Consider the following 21,528-nt stretch of genomic DNA (forward strand, 5'->3'; position numbering starts at 1 on the left):
GGCAGCTGTGCTACCCTGGATGCTGCTCACAGGTATCCAGTTTTGGGTTCCTAAATTTTTTAAAAAAATCTATTCCATTTAGCACTTGGGCCACAGCCCACAACATAATGGAGGGTATCCTGAATGTGATGATGGGACTCCATTTCCACAAGACTGTACAGTACTCACTCCAACTGATACTGACATGGCCAGAGATGCCTGCAACAGGTGGACTGGTGTGGATGAGGTCAAGTATTGCTTCCCTTTTGTTACTATCCTCACTACTGCTGCAGACCCAGTCTAATAGCTTTGTCATTCAGCATAAGGCCAGCATTGGTAGCGACGAACCACTGCTGATGATGGACAGTAATAATCCTCCATACGGAGTGTTCTGAATGGCCACATCACTCTCATTCCTTCTTCCAAGTGGTGATCAGAATGGAGCAAATGATCGGTTGAGTGGTGTGGTAGGTGGCAACTCTGTCGTCATGAGAATTCATGGAGTCTGGAATCAATGTTCAGAGCCCTCCCTGCTGATTGTATACCATTGTGCAGCCATCTCTGGTGGGGCGAGACATTTCCACAGGAAACACTAGAGGAGTCTGGGGGTGTCAAGACCTGATTCAATTGTAACGACGCAGGAAAGATGGGTGTGGATTCAGGCAAGACAACACAGGGAAAGGGGAGACTGATGGTGAAGGAAGAAGCTGGCAAAAAACAGCAAATCGCAGCTGTGGAGTTTTGTAGAGGTGGCTCATAATGGTCACTTTGAAGGGATGAAGGTCAGTTTCTGTGAAGAGCGAACCAGCTCCACGTTCTTGTAATCAGAGCCAGAAGAGGAAGGCCATGAGGAGGGTGAGAATGGGCTCTAGGCAGCAGGACTTGGCAATCATGCACAAAATGAGGTTGGTTAGAGGATGAGGAGGCAGGATAGATATCAGGGTGTGATACATGTTCAGGCTGGGGGTATGGGAGCAGCTGGGAAGGTGAGGTTAGCTTGGCTTCTCGAGCAAGGGGAAATGCAATGGACACAAGCTATTCAACCATGGGGAGGTTGCTGTGCACCCTCCCCCTCTCTTCTCTCTCCCCATTAAGATGCTCCAACAGAGTTAGATGCCTTGTCATTTCAGAAAGCAATATCTCAGAGTTCTGCTTTGGGACCATCTAGTAAATACAGATAGCCTGGTTTTGATTTTTCCATCCGTACTGTTAAGCTTTTCTGACCACAAGGCAATCTGATTCTGACCTCCTCCTGTCCACATGGTAAAGCAATTCATACTTTATCTACCACACCGACTTTGTTTCGATTCAGCTAAAATGGTGATGTAATAAAAAGCATAACAAAAACAGATTACCATTAACACATGGGTAACTAAATAAGCTGAGCCTGAAAACAGCATTGCATGTTTTGGTAAGCTCCCATTCACATGTACTCTGTATATATACTCACTGCTTACAGGCCTACATCATTTACTAATAATCCCTTTCCTAATAATATCCAGCTTGTGAATTTTGGTAAATGTGTTTTTCTTGGTGATGATGGGATGATAGCATGTTTCAATGTGGTCAATAAACAAATCAGACTTACGTTGTACTGATGGTTTGCAACAGGCTTATAATTTGTTGTGACAGCCTTATCCAGTTGTAGGGAGAGACGGAATGGTTTCGATGATTCCTCAATTTGCTGCCTGGAGAGAGTGCAGTAGAGGGCAGGAAGCAAAATAAATGCATTAGTGTAATTATTCAGCAACAAACACACACATTGACGTACAAAAGTGAAACACTGCAGATGCTGGAAATTTGAAATAACAGAAATGCTGAAAATACACTGCAGTTGAGGCAGCATCTGTGGACAGAAAACAAGAGTTGACATTTGATGAAGGCTTTTCATCATATGCTGCCTAACCTGCATTTCCATAGCTCCTTTAAGGTTTTGAAAAGGCCCTGGAGTCACATGGAAGTGGTGGTGCAGTTATGTTACTCGTCTGATAATCTAGAGGCTTAAATAAACTAACACTGAATCAAAAGACTGTATCCCTAATGGTAACTACGAAACCAGAGAATTGTTACAAAAACTCATTAGGGTTAGGAAAGGAAATCTGCCATCCTTACCTGGCCTGGCCTACATGCAACTTCAGATCTGTAACCATTCCCTGAAATGGTCCATTCAGCGGTACTAAGCCGCTATGAAAATGTCAAATAAGAAGAAAAATAGATAGATGGCCCACCTGACATCAACCAACATTGGTAACAAGAAGTGCACACCTAGCCCAGTCAATTCTGTGAAATCCAAACATATTACCATCCATTGATCATGAAGGAATCAAAATCCTGGAACTTCCACACATAACCAGGACTACAGCAATACATGGGGACAGCTTATCATTACCTGATTAAGGACAATAAGAATGGCGCTATGCCTTGCCAGTGGTGTGCACATTGGGTTTAATGAATTTTTACACATGGTTAGGAGAAGAACTTTACAATCTAAATATACCAAGCAAGTTAAGTGGAAGAGAGGCAAGTAACAGAGGCAAGAAATAACAAAAGGCCAATGATTTAGATTACAAGTATGGGGAGGAGGAGGACAGAGGTGGAAAGGGTCCAGCAAGCACGAAATTTAAGATTTAAAATGCTCAGTTTTGTGTGACATTGCATCAAACACCTGTTTTTAACTTCCTGCAAGCTAAAAATGTTGTTAGAAGAAATCAGATATACCAAATTGTAATTGAGATAATATATTAACAGGATGACTACCTGAAGGCATTCCAACAGTCTTAATTTTGTGAATCATTCTTAACTATAAACATTTTCCTTTGTGCTGCTTTTGTTGCTCACAGCAGTCAGGTATACATGGCGGCATTTCAGGTTTCTGTCAATATCACAGTCAGTATCACATGTCCCAGAAACAGGGCTTGATTGATTGGGCCTCAACATTCCTCTCCCTCGACGTCGCTTCTTTCTAGCATAGTAAAAGCAAGGACGTTGGAACAGCTAACAGCAAAGCTGCAAGTCCATCACACCTCGTCCTACCCTAAGCAGTACGGCTGCAAATTAGAATCAACAAAATTCAAGTCAAAAAGAATTGAAACAAATAGCGATGGAGACAATCTTTGGGTAAAAATCAACAGTGGCTTTGACGCCTTTTATAGTCAGCCTTTGCATACCCTCCATCCAGACCTACACGACGGAGCAATGCTTCGAAAGATTTCCGTACCTGAGGAATCATAAGTGATGCATGAGTCACCACCTTTGGGGAGGGAGGGAAAAGGTGGAGTAGGAATGAACGTGGGGGGAAAAAAAAACTGAATTACATTGCAGACGTGGAGAGGAGGGAAGGAACTGAGCAAGAACACAGTTCGTGTGACCATCTTTATCTTGTGGTTACAACCCTACCATGTAAGAGTTAAACTGAATAAGCTGATAAACAGAACAGGTCTCTAATACCATCTCCAGCTTACCACATTTTTGTTTTGAATGAGTAATATATAATGAGTTTAATTTCCCCCAGAGATGATCCAATGTAGGTGCTTAGTAGCTCGGGTTCATGGTTATAATTTGTAGTTACCCAACTCCTGGACACTCTGACTCACACTGCCACCACACTTCTGCAACAATCAGCAGCTCCTCAGCCTTCATTTCCTTTTCTTCACTGTACAGCCCTGCCTTGGCAAAGCACAACCACTTAACTACAAACCACCAGCGTTTCTAACAGAAGTAGTCTCTGCTTCCAAAAGGTAAGATCATTTTTAAATGTAATTTACCTCTTTTACCAGTTATTAGCAGATTTAGTGTTTTACCACAAACTATCAATTAAATTTCACAATCTATAGCGTATCTCGGTATAATTCTGCTTCTTTTGTAAAAAGCTAACATGGAGGTATTTTGAAGACTGAGCTCTAAAGCTACTGCACAATGACACAAGTGAGTTATAGTTAACAGTTGGGCTGATTTTATAGCCTTTTTAATTCTCCCTGGATTAGGGAGGCCAGTAACGGAAACTATTTCAAAATGCTGGGCAACTTGTAGATTGAAGTTGGCACAGTAACGTTTTTCACGACTCAAGAATTCTGTGACAGATTTTTTTCAAAACTGGGGAGTTATATTTCACAAAAATAAAATTAGCCTACTGAATCAAGAAGATTGATTGGAAGAGCCTTGTTGTCTTACGTGAATCTAAGTTAAAAGATACAGAGGTAGGTAGGTTCTTAAAAGATTGCATCTTTTAGCTCCACTCCTGAATTTCACAACTAATTGTTCCTGAAGAAGTGGGCGACTTACAGTTCAGTAACCTACCCTGATCTGCTTTCGGCTATTAACTGCTGAGCATAACTGGGATTCAATCTTCTGCCTTCTGTTTAATATGAAAATTTTTTGACTCAGCCTTCAAAATGACCAATTTCTGTATAATCAGTTTGCAGTGGTTTCTGAACTGATAAACGTTGTTCTATAAATGTGGCTCCACGGTGTATGATCACATCTTTATTTTTATTACATGCTTCAAGAGGCACTGCTGCTACCAGTATCACTTCTTTAAAAAGTGAGTTATTAATGTCAGCATCCTTTATTTCTTGCCTTGTGCTATTTTGTTTTGATGGTGCAGCGTGTACTCACTTGGAGGAGTTACTGAGCTCAACCATGGCAGGGAACTCAATGCATTGCAACACAGATGGAATCACTAACCAGTAGTTAATGCAGCTCAATAGCAACCAGCTCATTCACTAACTTCTCTCCACCAGCAAAGTAATTCGTACAAAATGTTCGGCACAGACATTTATAGATCAACCAAACATCAGCACCGAATACAGGATTTTTTTTAAAGGCCAAATAACAATTCCTTGTATCTATCTGGAGGGGACTGGATGTTGACAGCAGCTCTTTCAACTGCAGCCATCTTAAGCACTCAGCATCTCTACCACATTTCTATTGCAAACGTCAGGGTCACATTACTAAATGATTATCTGTCAGATTCTTGCTGGGCACATGTGGTTCTGCTTACTTTTAGAATGGCAGAGAAAGGGAAAGTTACTCAACAAACTATAGCATTAAAGAAACACTCTCAGACTTCAGCACAATTCCAGTTAAATTTTACAAGGCAATCGAGATCACAAGTCAAAAATAAAAACAAGCCGATTAACCAGGTCTGCCTGTTACTGCATTCTAAGCAAGGGTGTAAAAGCCTTAACACAAAGATCAATCACTCCAACCGGAATACAATTTTGAATTTCCAATTACGAATCAGTCGGAACTTGTATTAATTCCACACACTATATCCAGCATCTCAGGATTCAGCTGAGTATTACAGAGATTGGAAACGCAACATGGTGCTTTTAAATAGGAGGACCCAACTAAGCTACTTACCAATCTAACAGTAATGTTGAAATTTGCTTTTATTTGAGTGGTTGGCAACTATAGGGTGCATTTCAAGCCATGGAATAATTAGCATTAATAATGTAGAATAATTAACATTCAAGAACCTTGATCTGCAAAGGTCAGCACTCTGGGGAGTTTGTTGGTTGTGGATAAGGTTGTCTTTTGTGAAGCGTCTATGCTCTCAAACGCTTTATCTGGGTAATTTCACCTATCAAGCCTGTTGGTGTCATCTGATTTTGTGACCTTCAGATTAAAAAATCAAGCAACAGTACAACAGAGTCGTGCACATACTTGAAAATGGGAATTGCCTGTTCTCAGTGTATGTAACTGCCTTAAATGCAATACTGTATATGCTTTGACAATGAGATTGTTTTTTCCCAGCTTTCTCCCTGCCTCTGTTACATCACAGTTTTCTCGATGATGCACATTGCCTCACTAACGTGCCCATTCTGTAACATTGCTCCGATAGCAGCAGAGTGTCTGAAGGCCTCGTAGCTGAATCCAGCAAAGCACCCAGACATACATGTGTTTCAACCACAGTCAGTGAATAGCAATTAGATCGAGGCAACATGGCAGAGCCGTTTTCTATCCCATCCTTAATTCAGCACAACGATCAGTCATAGTCACTCCGACAGACACCTTGGTTGAAGTTAGCCAGCTTAAAAATCAAGGAGTTAAAGTGGAACACCAGAGCTACAGTGCTGAGGGGAATGCAATTCTGACTTCAGTAAGTAATTGTAGTGTTGTTGCATGATATTTCACTGTTGTATGTGGCTTGTTGTTCTGCACTAGGTGAAAACAGCTGGGTTTAGACCTTGTGCTTCTTTAGTTATTTTAATACATGTCTCGCAAATAGAAGCAGAAATAGGTCATATGGTTCCTTAATATTGCTCTGCTATTCAATGAGATCGTGGCTTTTCTTCAGCCTCATCTCCTTTTTCTCACACAATCTCATGATTCTCATAAAAAAATCTATTGGCCTTTGTGCTGAAATTACTTGGTGCCTGAATATCTACATGCCGGCGGTAGAGAATGTCAGAGATTCCTTACTCTCTGACATAAAAAATATCCCTAGTTTCGGGCTTTAGCTTTCAAGCATCGGTTTTATTGAACCCTCAAAATCTTACACATTTCAACAATAATTACTTCTCATTTTTGTGAACTCCAGAAAACATATGGGCCCAATCTCTCATTATAGGAAAATGCATTTATCCCTGGAATCAATGTTCTACTCCACAAATGAGAGTATAGTTTTCTTTAGGTGTAGAAAACAAAACATTACGCAGTGCTGCAGATGCAGCGTCACCAAGGCCCCTTTTAATACATAATGCTATCTATTTTTCTTTCCTAGACATAGTACTTTTCACTTACTGGCATGATGATAAATTTGATAAGTTAATAATGGGGGAGAAAGCAATTTGACCAACCGTACCAACAATAACCTTAGAGAGATGTACTGAGGAGAGATCTAATAGTGACTCTAGGACGAATAATGCACAGACTGTAAAGAATCATACAATGCTATAACATAAGGATGAACATTAACACATAGAGAAGCTGAGGCAGCATATTTTAAACAGCTATCAACCGGAAGCAAAGAACTATTGAATAAAGGGGAATTTGTAAGTCGCCTGGTTATATACATTTTCCTAAAATTCAATAGATGCTGGAGCACACTACTGATCTGTTCCAATCCAGTTTAACCATTACAACAACCACCTTATTGTTCAGGGCCTTCAGCAGCAAAGTGCTGATGGAAGCACTTTGTTCAGCAGACTTTTACATATTTTCATTGAGAGATACTACCCATCTGATAATGCCTAGACACAACTTTGGAAAATGCATTTCAACATCTCACCCATCATCTTCACACCTTTAGATCTCAGTGGCATGAAGATGAAAAGTTATCTCCTAGAATCTCAGCCATGGCAGCTAAAATTTACACAAATCCACGCAGTGTAATTCAGCATTTCTTCCTGTATCACAATGTCCCTATACTCTGTTCAACACTCCCACTGCTGCACATGATTTCCAGCAAAAATTATAGGGATGTACTTACATCTTAGCACTATTCAGGAAAACATCACTGGCTCTTATATTCTCCAGTTTTAAAAACTGCCAACCCCCAAAAATATTGTGATTTAAGTTCAATCAATTTGAAGGCACAAATATCTAAAAAGGCACATATAATCCTGCAAAGTTTGTGCATTCTGTACAAGACTAAAACCATCAAAGCTACTTTCAGTAATGACAGTAAAACTGACAGCAGGTTAACCATCTTCCATCAGCAGGAGATACCAAAATTCAAGTATCACTGAGTGGAAGGTCGGACACACAACAAATTAAAATCTTGAGCTTTCCACCTTCCCCTATTCCCTCATGTTACTTGGTTTCCATTTTGTTAACGTTATTCTCAGTAGTTTGGACTTTTCTTGAATTTAATTCATTTGCAAGTTAAGACGCTTAATCTACCAGTTTCAAACACACCATTCTGGAGCTGGCACACACAATCAAGAATGCACATAGCATTGATTGAGTTGAAAAACTAAGAATGTAGCCATGTAACTCAGGTGGGTCACAGAAGTGACTGAGCCAACTCCATGATGATCGTTTTTTAAAAGAAAATTACAAGCTACATGAACTCTTTAGCTTTTTGGCAAATTATCTTGTGAACAGTCCAGAAGAAAGGCAGCTTCTGGGTGGATTATCTAACATTGATGGACAGACACTCAATATCTTTCAGAAAACTTGAAAGAAAGAGAGATTTTTCCCCCCCCCCCATAAAAATAGGGAGCCATGAGGAGCATGTCACAGTACTTTGGTGAAAGGCTCCATTCAGTTACACAGAAGATAAATTAGTTTAGAATTTCACGACACAAGCAGTGCTATGACTGGACATGCATTAAGTCAGAACCACTTAATGCACTACAGACCACGGCATGTCAACCAGTGAATTTAACTAAAATGTTACTTTGCTCCCAAAGTTACTACTGACCTTTTTAATCTCATGTAAGATTCATTGACAGCTGGTCTGCATTCTGCACGCTGAACCACAACTCCTTCAAACGTTAGTTTTTCTGAACATGGAAGAAAAAGAAAATCAAAATGAGTTTTGAGAATCATTCAGTGTTGAAGAGCACTTAAAATTCAAAGCAGCAAAATCAGTTGATTAGACAATTTCCATCAGGATGCATCTGAGACATGGTTTTGGTACCCTAAACCCGCTTTGCTAAACCAGAAACCAGCAAGCTGACAGGGATCAATTATCCATCATTCCTTTAATTGCACAGAATGATTATAGGATGGGTGGATAATTTACATCTAGCTTGTTACTGTAATAAAAGGGAGATGACACTGTTGTTTGCCCACCTTGTTCAAAACAAATTGGAGAATTGCTGAATATGTCTTAAGCATCCAGACACAATGCAGACAGATATTTTAAATGGAACAGCAACCTCTGCCTATTTCCTTTATATTCGAGCAGAACGCTCATCAAATGCCAAGTTCAGCCAGATTATAAACATAGCGACCTGAGTAACAATTAATGGAATGGAGATTGGGGAATGCATTGCAAGAAAGAAGGGGTTCAAACAAGATTTCCTTTCACAAAAGCAAATGGATTTATTCCAACAGAAAGACAACGGTGCAGAAATCCTTTTGTTTTTCTATTGACAAATGAAACACCACAGTAATAGAAAAATATCCCGAAACCAAGCATGGAGTATCACAAAATTAATTCAGAAAACTATTAAATAAACATGAGCAGCTGTGAGCCAATTGTCTCCACTGAGCCTTTGAATGCTGATTTTCTTTAACATTTTACAGAATGTGGTACACAAATCTATAAAACCTTGAGCAAGAAAAATGTCGAGATATTGATCCATAACACAAATTTAATCAAATGCTTGTACGGTTTCTACTGAAAAATTCTCAACAAACCTCAGTACGAGCTCTGATCAAAGGTTGCAAGCAAAAATAGTCAAATTGCACGATGAAAAAAAGCCAGCGAGAAAGTTCCTCTTTCTCCTGATAATGATTAACAACTGGTGAATCTTTAGGCAGCATTTAAAAAAATTAGTACCATTGCAGCTGCTTCATTAATCCCTTTCAGTTTAATCCAGCTGCCTCCTCCATCCCGGCTCCAAAATGATCTCCTGCTGCCGCCCGTACCTCGTTGAAAGCTCAGCTCCTTGGTTGGGGTTCTCTCATACAGGCATCCCCCGATACCACATACATTTGGCTATTATTTATATGAACTCTGACAGCAAGTGTGGACAGTCTATTCAACTACCACCATATCTATTTTGTCCTAGCCAGACACTCACCGGACAAGCTCCCTGCATTACTACTGGACAATGAACTGGAGCAGGAAAGCTTTCTCCAGGCACCTCTGCCTCATCAGTGCCAGCATCCTGCTGGCATAAAATGGTCCAGTTCGACATTACCTCAGTGGCACAGCCAGTAAAGACAAACTTAAGTCCCCTGCACAACTCACTCTGTTCAAAAATGAAAAACAGATACTTTTTGTTTATTGTTCATTTACAGGATGTGAACACTGCTGGTGAGGCCAACGTTTATTGCCTAACCCCAAGCGTCCTGGAGAAAATACTGGTGAGCTACCTTCTCGAACTGCTGCCCATGTGAAATAGGTACACCCACAACGCTGGTAGATAGACATTTTAGGATTTTGACACCGTATGGTGAAGGAACAGTGATACCTGTTTCAAATCAGGATGATACATGGCTTGGAGGGAATTTGCAGATGATGGTGCACATTATTGTCCTTTTAGTAGTAAAGTTTGAGAGTGATGCTGAAGACCCTTTGTCAAGGATTCTGTATACATGCTGCAGCCACAGTGCACCAGTGATGACAAAGAGAAGGTTGAAGATGATGGATGGGGTGCTGACCATACTAACTGCTTTGACCTGGATGATGTTGACATTCTTGAATGTTAGTATACTGATATGAGAAATTACAAAGTAATTTTCTAGGGCTGAGATGATTGACTCAGGTTATCATCTTGTATGCTAGGTATAACTCCAGCTCCTTGTCAGCTTTCCTTGATTAGCATTAATACCACATTGGTCATTTGCTGCCTTGATGACAAGTGAGAGTCACTCACTTCTCTTATCCATGTTTAGGCCCAGGCTGCAATGAGGACTAGAGCCAACTGGAGGAATTTAAACTTCACAACGGTGAGCAGGTCATTAGTGGGCAAGTGCCGAGTGATAGCAATCTTGTGGATGTCTTCTGTCACTTTCCTGAGGAGAGAAAGTAGCATATTACGCAGTAATTAACTCATTTAGATATGCTCTGTTTTTGTTGACAGGGTATACCTAGGAATTTTGCACATTGTCAAGTAGATGCTACTTGTGTGTTGGAACAGCTTGGTTAGAAGTACTGCTAGTTCTGAAGCACAAGTCTTCAGTACTGTCATTGGGATGTTGTCAAGGACCATCTCGTTGTATTCAGTATATTCACCTGGTTCGGGGTACCGCATGGAGTGTATTAAATGAGCTAAATACATGGTGGTGGGAATCCAGAAAGTGGCAAGAGTTACTAATCTGAAGATGGTTGCAAACACATCATGCTGCATTCAAATGTTGATTGTGACATTAATGAGGATGAGATGGTCATCAAGTTCCTTCTTCCTGCTAATTGTTCAACAACATTTTGACTTGTTGTGGCAGGACAGTAGTACTTTGATCTGTTGCTTTAGTTTGGGATCACTTCCATCTGTCTGTAACATACATGCTGCTGCTGCAGGCTAGAATGCATGCAATCCTGTGCTGTACCTTCAGCACGTCAGGTTTAGGTGCACTTGGTGTTGATTCTGAGACACTCTTCCCTCTATTCTTCATTAAACCAAGGTTGATCCCAGGCTTGATGAAAATGGCAGGCTGAAGGATATACTTGGTGACAAGTACTCAGCTTGCAGTTGAACACAATCTTGGTGTTAGTGATGGCCCACGCTGCCTCACCAGTGCTCAGTTGAGCTGGTTTTTCTGTTCCAAATCATTCCTACTTAGCACAATGATTATGCCATGTAATGAGAATGTCCTTAGTATGAAGTCTCACTATAAATACAGGGGGTCATTTGTACCAATACTGTCATAAACAGAACGATCTGCGATGGCTAGATTGGCTAAGGACAAGGTCAAGTCGTTTGGTTTTCTCACTCACTGCAACAAGCCTCAACCAGTTCAGTCAGTCGTGATGCTATCAAGCTGCACATGGTGAGAGATAATGAAATCTCCCACCCAGAGTAAATTCTTTGCTTTTGTTATCATCTGTGCTTCTTCCAAGTGGTGCTCAACATAGAACAGCGCTGACTTATCAGCTGGTGGGGAGTGGTAGGTGGCATTAAGCAGGCTTCCTTGCCTACACTTGACCTAACGTCATGATACTTCACAAGATCCACAGTCAATGCCCAGGACTCTCAGGGTTATCCCTCCCAAATGAACACAACTGTGCCACGTCTGGCCTGCCAGTGGGAAGGACATACCCAGGGATGGTGAGAGGACTCTGGACTATTAGCTGGAAGGTACAATTCTGTGAACGTTCATCACACTCTTTGCTTGACCAATTTTCAGACAGCTGTCCCAATTTAAGTTTAAGCTCCCTCTTGTTCATAAAGGAGGACTGGTATATATGTATACATACACACAATACATGCAGAGTGACTGGGCTTGAAATGTTAACTCTGCTTTCTTCCCACAGATGTTGCCAGAGTTTCTCCAGCAATTTCAGTTTTTGTTTCAGGGTGTTTATATCTCCGTTGAATCAATGCTGATCCCTAGATCAAAGCTAAATGAACTGTCACTTTGAACTGTCTGCTTCATTATAGGCATTACAGCTGAGTGGCTTGCTAGGTTAGTTCAGTGGTCAATTAACAGTTAACCATATTTCTGTGGATCTGAAATCACATATGTCAGTTGAAGGTGGTGGATGATCTTCCTAAATGACAGCAGTAAACCAAATAGGCTTTTATAATAATTTGATAGTTTCAAGGTCAAGGTTCCGAACACCCCCAGCTTTTTATTTCAGGTTTATCTGAATTTAAACTTACCAGCTGCTGTAGCAGGATTTCAACTCTTAAATCTGGAAGATAATTCCAGGTCTCTGAATTGTTAGTCCACTTAAATAACCAATATGCTACTTTACTAACTGATCAGAATTGTCCTGACTCAGCACAGTGAACCCTTTCCTCATTGCATTGTAACTTGTCTAAGCATCTGCAGATTTATAGATAATAGTCACGTTATTTCTCCAAGCTTTCAGAACTGAAGCACTTTTTGTTCGAAATCACTACCAGTCTTATGACTGACTTTGAATTCATCATCAGCAATGCTGAGTCTCAAAAAAACTATTGTGGAGCACTGGTATCAGAACAATTAATATACGCCTGTACAAGGTCAGATGCATTAGTGAGAGCCTGCAGAATTGACTGCGTTATCAATGCTTGCGAAAACTCATGTTTAAAGGTGTGCACAATAGCTCTTTGCAATTTATTAAAATATCCTTTTATGGCTCAAAGGATCTTCACACTTTCCTAACTGGATGATGTTAAACATTATCGCTCATGACGTTAAAATCAACTAACATATTCACAAGGAGGCCTTCAAAATTAAATGGTTAGAGGAGGCTTGAAAAATGTTGTCTGTTCAATTTTCTGGAAAAATGTAAATTATAGGCTGCAACAGGTCAAGGGTTAAAACAAAATGTACAATAATATCAGTGCTTAACAAGATCAAGAAAGGTGATTGCCAAATCTGCATGTTCATTTATCTACTTTTAGTTAATTTGTTGGAGGTTAAGGAAAAAAAAGTTATGAAATTGGTTCACTTAAGCATTTTATCTCATTTGAGGTTCCTAATTTAGTACAGAGCATTTTACATAAATCAAACCTATCAGAGAATACCCAGCCTAGCCATTAGCAAGAACAATAGGTACCAAATAAAAATGACTATTTTCAATACATCCCAGACAAAAAGAACACGTACCTATATAGTAATTTTCAGGTCCCAGGGTGTTTAGTCACCTGTGTATTGTAGGCATATATAGCATTGAACTTGTAAACAGGAAGATACGTTTATGCTGTATAAATTTCAATCATTCACCATGTCCAATGACATCTCCTTGAAATTCAATGGCCCTTCTGTCACCAAATCCCTGACCAGTAGCCAACTGGAGATGGTCACTAACCAGAAATGTAATTGTGAGGGCCACAAAACATTGTTCTAACTACTAGAGGAGTTCAAAGGCTGGGTCTTGTTATCATCCCAGCTGATGGTAATATCAAACAAGTTAGATCCCACAGTGAAATCTAGCCTGAAAGATCACTTATTTAGCTTTTGCAGTTGGTGATTAGTTGCACCATGGTGATTTAATCACTGAAACATCTTCACATGAGGCTATGGACGTTCTTTAATAACAGAGTTTCTTACACAAACAAAACATGAAAGGCCGTTAGGAAGATCTCAATACAAACATCAAAAAGTTTCAACTGTTTCCTAACATAACTCATTATATCAGTCCTATCTCCACTGTTTAAATCTTTACTTAACTGAATTTCCCCAGTTTTTCTTCTCCAGTTGTGGAGACAATTTCATGACTTCTTTCCGCGTCTGCTGCCTTGAACCTTTCACAATTCTGACAGACTAAACTTTCTCAGTTCTAACAACTTGAAGTTTTCTGTCCAAACTCTCCTGCTTTTGAAGCTCCACAAACTACAACATTTCAGCTATGGCGACTGGTTTCCCTGAACTGGCTTGATTCTCCTGAGTTCCAACTTCTGAACTGAACTCTGGATTTTTCTGAAATTAAACTTTGAACCTTCAGTTCTGGTGTCAAAACAAACCAACTACCTTCATGTGTTTACCTTGCCTTTCATAAACCCAACAGTTCTAAACATTTTATCTATTGACACTACAGGGGCCGTCCAGGAACTTAACTGTAATTACATGTTTTCTTGTAGTAATTTACTTAGGTCACTGTTCAAAGAGAATCCTGTCTTATGAGAAACCCTTCACAGAACTCACCCAGATCCATTGGTCATTGTCTTGAAAACCAAAAGTATAGCATAAATATATATCATATGGCGGTGAGTGGCCATCCCCCCAAAACTGATCCACCACCTACAAAGGAGGAAGTCAGGCCTGTGATGGAGTCAACATTTCTGAAGAGAAACAGTTGAAGTAACACTCAACAAACTCTCAAATCAGTCTAAAGCAACCTGCATGATCTTATGTTTTCAAAACAAAAAGCCCACAAAGGAGATTCCCTTAATCCCACTAACACACTACCAAACGAGTTCTTAAAGTCAATTGATTTTATATTTCTTTGTCCAAGTCAAAACATTTGCAAAAAACAATTTTATGCGTTTGTTGTATCTTTCAAAAAACGTCAAGATCGATCAAGACATCTTATTCTCTAAACCTGGAGTGTTGATATCAATATTGCCAGTCGTTGCTGGAATTTCCCATCTGACCATCACTGTGGGAGAGCATTCACTTTATGGATACAGTGGTTCAAAAAGGCAGTTCATCACCAGCTTCTCAAGGGAAGTTTATAATCGGAGATAAATTTCTAACATTGCTAGCAACACCTATATTCTTAAAATGGGGATAAAAACTCCACATTCTATCAGCTACATCAAAACTCTATAATGTAACATGCTGGCATATGGGGCACATTGTTGTTTGATCATCTTTTCTCCTCCAGCAACCGTTTTTCTCTGTCCCAGCTAACATCCTGCATGTTACAACAGACCATCCTTCTCTAAATTGCATTATTGAACAACTGCTGGATTACCTATTTTGCAGATTACTCTATTCCAACAAGGCTATTAATGACTATACAAACAGTACTTGAACACAATATCAAGAAGTACTTTCAACCTACTCCTGAATTCTAATGTAGGACAATGACCAATGGATCTGGGTGACCAATTCAAGATTAAAGCACTCTTTCTGGAAATCTGATTAAATATGATTTCCACAAAAACATCAATATAAATAACTGAAGTTCTTCTTGTCTACACTGTAGTATATTGCACATTTGTGGTTAACACCTCTAAGTGTCGATTTAAATCAACCTCAACTCGTGGTAAATATCTCTTAAGTTTTCTGTTCATGGTTTCAAAATAAATAGTTAATATAAACTTCACCATTCTTCTTCATCTGACTTGAGGGTTGGGATATCTGTGTTTTCAGGCCATGACAGACTGTAAATTGAGAACCTTTACTGTGGGCTTCACTTAGATGTAAACACTTAAGATGCAAAGACACAAAGCTTTTAGCATTTCCCATGTGAGCTTATTTCTACACATGCATGCAGTCCTGCAATTCATAGGTCTAGGTTTCACTCTTGCGCTTTCTAACTTCTCCAGAGAAAGATCAAGACCCGAGTGTGGCTTCGAAGTTACGGGTACAAAAGATCAGGTTTGTAGTTTGATTGGGAGAATATTGGAGTTGGTTCTGTTGCCCCTAACACCAGTGCAGATGCAGCCACAGGGCCGATGAGTACCAAACTGAAAATAATCAGGCCCATTGGCCCTGACGTCCTGCCACAGTTCTCACTCATGCTAACTCATTCCCCAACCACTCCCAATGTTCTCTGGCTGGTAACACATGTCCCCCAACCCACACCCACCTACCTCCACCCCAAGCTCTGCTCCTCTACCAGTCCCATGGCCCCTCCTATCCCCCAGGCTTTGATTTTCCACTTTAAAGAGCAGTCGTTTTAACTAAGTTAACATTTCCACAGACGGTATGCACCATTTAGGTACATTAATGGTGCATTATTAAGAATTACAAGTCTTACACAATAGAACACTGCTCTTGCTCTAGCATTGGAGTTTGTTTTAGGTCTGTGTGGAGTCGAACTGACCCTGCCAGGTTTGGTTTCCCATGTGTGAGACTCACATTCTACCCCTTTATTCTATGGCTAAAAACAGGATCTGTTGGAAAGGGGGTCGTATTCTGGGCCACAGAGCCATTTTAACTAATCCACGGAGTCACCACAACTCTGTGAAAATCCGAGCGTGAAAATCAAGTCAACTAACTTCTTGGACACTGTTAGCTCATACCCTGTGAATCGTGTTGGCACTCTCTCGTGTATGGAAATACACAAATAAGAGATAAGGTCCTTAAGTTGTTGGATATTTCATTTCATGCTTCCATCAGCCAGTGGAAAAGGTAACAAGATACAAATAAAAAAAATTATAGTCCAGTTGGCAGGGATGAAGAGAACTCAGAGACAGCATGATGTCAGGATCAGTTTATAATGAATTTAATGACATTGAAAAAATTAATTTAAATAACTTAAATAAATGATTAAATCAGTCAATAATCAGGCATAAAAAGAATTCTGCAAGTAAAGCTTCTAAACAATATCATGCTTCCAAGATTAGAAGAATTTAACTCAAACAATATTTAGATCAAAAATTTTAATCCTATTGTTAACTAGTGCACTGAAGAGATAATTGGCGATTTCTGGACAATATCACTCATACAGGGTCATCTGAAATGGACAGTCTAAATATGTCATCTTTGCTAAATACCTGCATGTTGGAGTTACAGCAAATCCCATTAAAAATGCCAAGTTCTTCGAATTTGATTAGGTGTTTACATTTTTCAATTAGTAACATTGGATAAACAGAATGGCTGTGAAAAAATATATATTGTCTCACTTGAAAATATGACAAATGGTCAAAGATTTTTAACAAATATATTTCAATTCCAACTAGATTCTGTCTGTAGCTTATGGAAAGTGACACTAAAACTGCTAGTGTGTGTAACTAACTGAAGTGGCTAACAGTTTGATTTTCGAGTTCCAAATAGGAGATTTGGAAGCCTTCCACAAAAACAAAATCCTTCCTTCTGAAGTAAACAGTTTTAAAACCATTTGTCTGCATTAGTGAGAGTGAGCTGCGCTCTATTGTTTCACCAAAACTATTAAGAAATCACAGACAGCCACCAATGCATGTGATAAAAAAGGTCAGTGGCTTGTACACACAAACAACATTAGTTCCCATCCAGTGGAAAGCAAATCTCATGACAGGCTGCATTTGAACATCTTCCATTCAGATACAATTCTGGTAATACCTTGGGTTTGTGTTTGGAAAAAAAAAGGCTAGACAGTTTTAATTCACCAAGAGGTAACAAATGCACTTCTGCATTTAGAAAGATGAAGGCAAATTTTGGTATCAAACTATTTTGCTGCAAATTTACTGCAATGTTAAGTTCAAATACTATTTTCAGTGAAACAGTGAGATCTTATGAAACCCTGCCAACATTTCAAACTGATTACTTCTCTTATGTGTGCACAGGTCTTTCAACCAGCAAATGCGATCCACCACCATCTAACTAACATCAAGGCTTGCGGAATGGAAGGGAAGATCAACAAAAAGGAAAGTAACTGTGAAGGAAAATGCAATATTACCGAAGGCTTGCATAAAGGCAAAAATTGCAAATCATCTGTGATCACTCTTAATGTAGGTGGGCACCTGTACACAACGCAGAGATACACTTTAACCAAATATGCTGATTCCTTACCAGAAGCTTTGGTGAATGGCAAAATTCAGAATACTGTTGATGCCAACGGGAATTACTTCATAGATCGTGATGGCACACTGTTCAGGCATGTCCTCAACTTCCTACGAAATGGCGAGCTTCTCTTACCAGAAGGATTTCGAGAGTTTCAACTTTTGGCAAGGGAGGCAGAATTCTATCAAATAAAGCCTCTGACAGATGCTCTGAAGGCCAAATCAGCGAGCATGAGGGAAGGGTCAGAAAGTACATTCCTGGAAATAATTGACAACCACGATCGCTCTCATGGTCTCAGAATCTACTGCAATTCTTCGGATTTCATAACAAGAGTAAAAACACGCATTATTCAAGTGTCAAAAAGCCGCCTAGATGGGTTTCCGGAGGAATTTGTCGTGTCATCCCATGCCATCCAGTTTAAGTACTTCATTAAATCAGAAAGTGGTGCACGGCTTGTCCTAAAAGAAGATAATACCTTTATATGCACACTGGAGACCCTAAAGTTTGAGACGGTCATGATGGCTTTAAAGAGTGACTTCAAGTTACTGACCAGCTTGGATAGTTCCAAAGGGTCAATCGTTCAGTGTGATGCACTTCATTTTCGGAAGTAAATCTTGCTTTACAAATAATACAGAAGAGTGCTGCATATCACAGTAATAAACACTGAGGTAACAAGGGCCCTTTTGCAACTATCAAAATATGGTAAAATAGGCTGCTTGGTAGATTAACATAATGATGTAACGTACTATGCACCACTAAATTGGAAAAAAAGTTCAAAGCTCCCAATTACATTATGATTTGCAATTTGTCCACAAGCATCTCATTCCATCGTATCAGTTCCAATTGTAATTGGCTTGCTTTGCTGAATAAGAATATAAAATAAATAAATATGGACCTTGTATTACTCGAACATTCGGTACAGCAAAAATAAAACTTCACTCCAAAAACTTTCATAGCCTCAATTTTCAAAATATCTATAGTAATATTTCCAACATAGATTTCTCGCTTTTTTCAGCATGAAACACTTCAGGAAAATATTCCATTCTCTCAAGGTGATATGATATGCAAGTATCATAGTACTTTAAGTCTTGGAAACTATTCAGCTCTATCCATTGGGTAACAAAGTTCACTAAAGTAGTGAAAGTTCATCGGAGTTTCATTAATTGCACATTGGGACAGTGAAATTAATTCTAGATTGCTCCAGCAGAGCTTCAACATGCTGACACTGCCCCAACAGACTGATCTGCCTCAGTGTGGGTTGCAAATCTCAGAATTAAACGCAAACAGAAAGTAAACAAATTTATATTACGTGCATCAGAATGACATTGTTTAATTGCAATGATCCACTCGTCATTCATTCATTCAAATTCTTCCTAACAGCATGAAACTGAATTCGCTCCAAGTTGCCAATTTCTGGTCTATTAACACTATAGATACTCAAGAACTATCAAATAAGAAGACCATTTTAATGTGTGCAAACTTGTCTCAAAATTGGTTGTTGCAGCTTAAGTGATAACAAGCATATATGGTGCACTCCTGAATTCAAATGCTTACCAAACTGCTTTATCGGTGCATGGAATGATCGGTAAATTCACTTCCACCACCCTCCACCCCCAGCCAAGAAAGCTGTACCTTTGGAATGGTCATCCTCTAAACCATGTTAGGGCCAATGTTCTGGCAAGATATATAACTGGGGTAAAGAGAGAGCTTTAAATCTTGGAGGTGAGGGTTGAGGTTTGAGAAGATGTAATAAACTGACCTCAGCATACAATGTAAAGCGGCAAGGTTGCAATAAGGGAAATGAACAAGCATCAGCAAGAAGGGACAAAGCATGCAAACCTAAAAAAACGGAATGTATACTGGAGACATTTCACACACAGTGCCACCAAAGGACCAGGCGCAATCATCATCAATCATCAACAATAAGTGCCAAATCTTAGTCACGTCACTGTGGGGAAGCACCTGGTACAGGTCACATTGTTCATCATAGGCAAGAAAAACATCGGATGACTCAGTAACAATCGCCTGCATGTATCTGCTAACAGTTTCCTTACAGAACAGCAATGGTGACAATTCTTCTTGGGGACAAGATGGAGAGGAGAGAACTGCATATATATTAAAAATACAGAAGATGGGTAAAAAGAATGCGTCTTTTACTAATCAACAGTATCTTTTGTCTTTGGCTTCGGTAATGAGACTTTCTGGAAAGAAATATAATAAATTATATCTAGTTTTGAATTATGTATTAATAATCACAAATGTCAGACTATATTGTTAAATGCAATTAAAATGAATATTTAAACAGTTATGTTAAGCATGGCATGTATTTAACTTATATACAATAAAAATTTTCAAACCAAATATTTTCTTGTTTTCAAATTTATCTCGTCGTCACGTGAAAAATCAGGAATAAAAGGGGAGAGATAAAATGATAATTCATTTAGAACGAATGGTTTGTTCAAAAAGGTTGACTGGATGATTTTCCATAACATATCATTTGGTTATGACTTCACTTCTTACAAGTTGTGGTCAGATGTCATGGGCAAGAGGGTGTGAGATAGAGATTAAGAAGGCATGAGCCCCCGCAAGTAGGTCGGAAGGAACCCAGCCTTGACAATTGTTCAACAGGTTTAATTCTTGCAGAGGCTGGAGGGTAGATAGCAAATTTACCAAGGCAGAGAAAACTGTTGAAGTGCAGGGCAGTAATGGTGGCAGTGGTAAGGATGGCGGTTGGGGGGGGGCTTACAGTTAATGGGAATTTGTTAGGCGTGAGGTTCAACATTGTTCTGTGTAGACAAGAGCAAAGGTTCAGACACCCTGCCCCTTTCCAAGGTCAAGGCATCCACTCTGGCAAGGAAACAAAATTGCAGTGAGACATGTAGGGGTGACCTTGCTACGTAAGGTGACTTGTAACTGATCACATTAAGCAGCCCATGCCTGCTTACAAGATGGCAGACAGAAACTAAGCAAAACAAAGTCGCCTGCTCACACAGTGAAATACAATGGTACCTTTGAATGGGACTGCTAGAAGGTCAGTAAAAGAATGCTGTATGTTCCCATCTAAAACAGTTCTGATAAAAGAATGCCTTAGGACAGATAAATGACCAATTCCAGCTTTATTAATGAATGCATGATTGTCCCGGTAAGTGAATAACATCAGGTGCTAGATTAAATCCTTAAGCAGCTGCAAGGATAACTGGTGAAGTTATTTCACAGTTAACAGTTGCCTCTTTGAAGCAACATGCAATATTGGATAGTTTCGAAATAAAAATGCTCGAAACATAAAAGTTGGTTTCAATACATAACCAGGATACATTATAAGTCTTAAAAAAAGATTTAAGCTTACATGTGAAGGTTAACTAGCCTGAGGAGACACCTTCTCTTACGCCCTGAACAAAACAGATTGCTCACAATCCACAAATTACAAAATATTAACAGTAGACGTTACATTTTATAATTAACTTTATAACAGAAGTTAACCTGATAGCAATTAGTTAAGACTGACTTTTTATTTTTACATTACATAATTGGTACAGTGGGAAACTAAAAGGAGCAATTGAATGTGAGAAAAGACAAGCACCAAAATGCAATGGGTGATAGAACTTGACCTGTCCTCACACATAAACA

General features: G+C 39.4%; 2 protein-coding genes across 7 annotated transcripts in view; one reads left to right on the forward strand and one right to left on the reverse strand.

The window, feature by feature from the left end:
- The window catches only part of gtf2f2a (general transcription factor IIF, polypeptide 2a), an 82,063-nt gene that overhangs the window by 16,175 nt on the left and 44,360 nt on the right, over positions 1–21,528 (reverse strand). Inside the window, exons 6-7 of the mRNA XM_059650002.1 lie at positions 8,348–8,429; positions 1,568–1,667 (exon numbers count right to left, since the gene is read on the reverse strand). Coding sequence (XP_059505985.1) covers positions 1,568–1,667; positions 8,348–8,429 — 182 coding nt within the window. The remainder of the gene's footprint in view (positions 1–1,567; positions 1,668–8,347; positions 8,430–21,528) is intronic.
- On the forward strand, positions 2,961–20,216 carry kctd4 (potassium channel tetramerization domain containing 4). Of its 6 annotated transcripts, XM_048540740.2 has the most exons (4): positions 2,961–3,096; positions 3,640–3,716; positions 9,898–9,963; positions 17,685–20,216. In XM_048540740.2, the coding sequence occupies exon 4, from the start codon at positions 17,742–17,744 to the stop codon at positions 18,510–18,512; it is 771 nt and encodes a 256-aa protein (XP_048396697.1). In that variant the 5' UTR covers positions 2,961–3,096; positions 3,640–3,716; positions 9,898–9,963; positions 17,685–17,741; the 3' UTR covers positions 18,513–20,216. The 6 variants fall into 6 exon arrangements, with proteins under 6 accessions (XP_048396697.1, XP_048396699.1, XP_048396696.1 ...); XM_048540742.2 differs by lacking the exon at positions 2,961–3,096 and having other exon boundaries at positions 3,470–3,716; positions 9,898–10,001; XM_048540739.2 differs by lacking the exon at positions 2,961–3,096 and having other exon boundaries at positions 3,470–3,716.

This window comes from Stegostoma tigrinum, chromosome 12 (genome assembly GCF_030684315.1).
Source record: "Stegostoma tigrinum isolate sSteTig4 chromosome 12, sSteTig4.hap1, whole genome shotgun sequence".
In the NCBI taxonomy this organism is placed as follows: domain Eukaryota; kingdom Metazoa; phylum Chordata; class Chondrichthyes; order Orectolobiformes; family Stegostomatidae; genus Stegostoma; species Stegostoma tigrinum.

Coding starts and splice junctions, on each gene's coding strand:
- kctd4 (XM_048540740.2), top strand. CDS start 17,742: ATGGAAGGGAAGATCAACAAAAAGGAAAGTAACTGTGAAGGAAAATGC.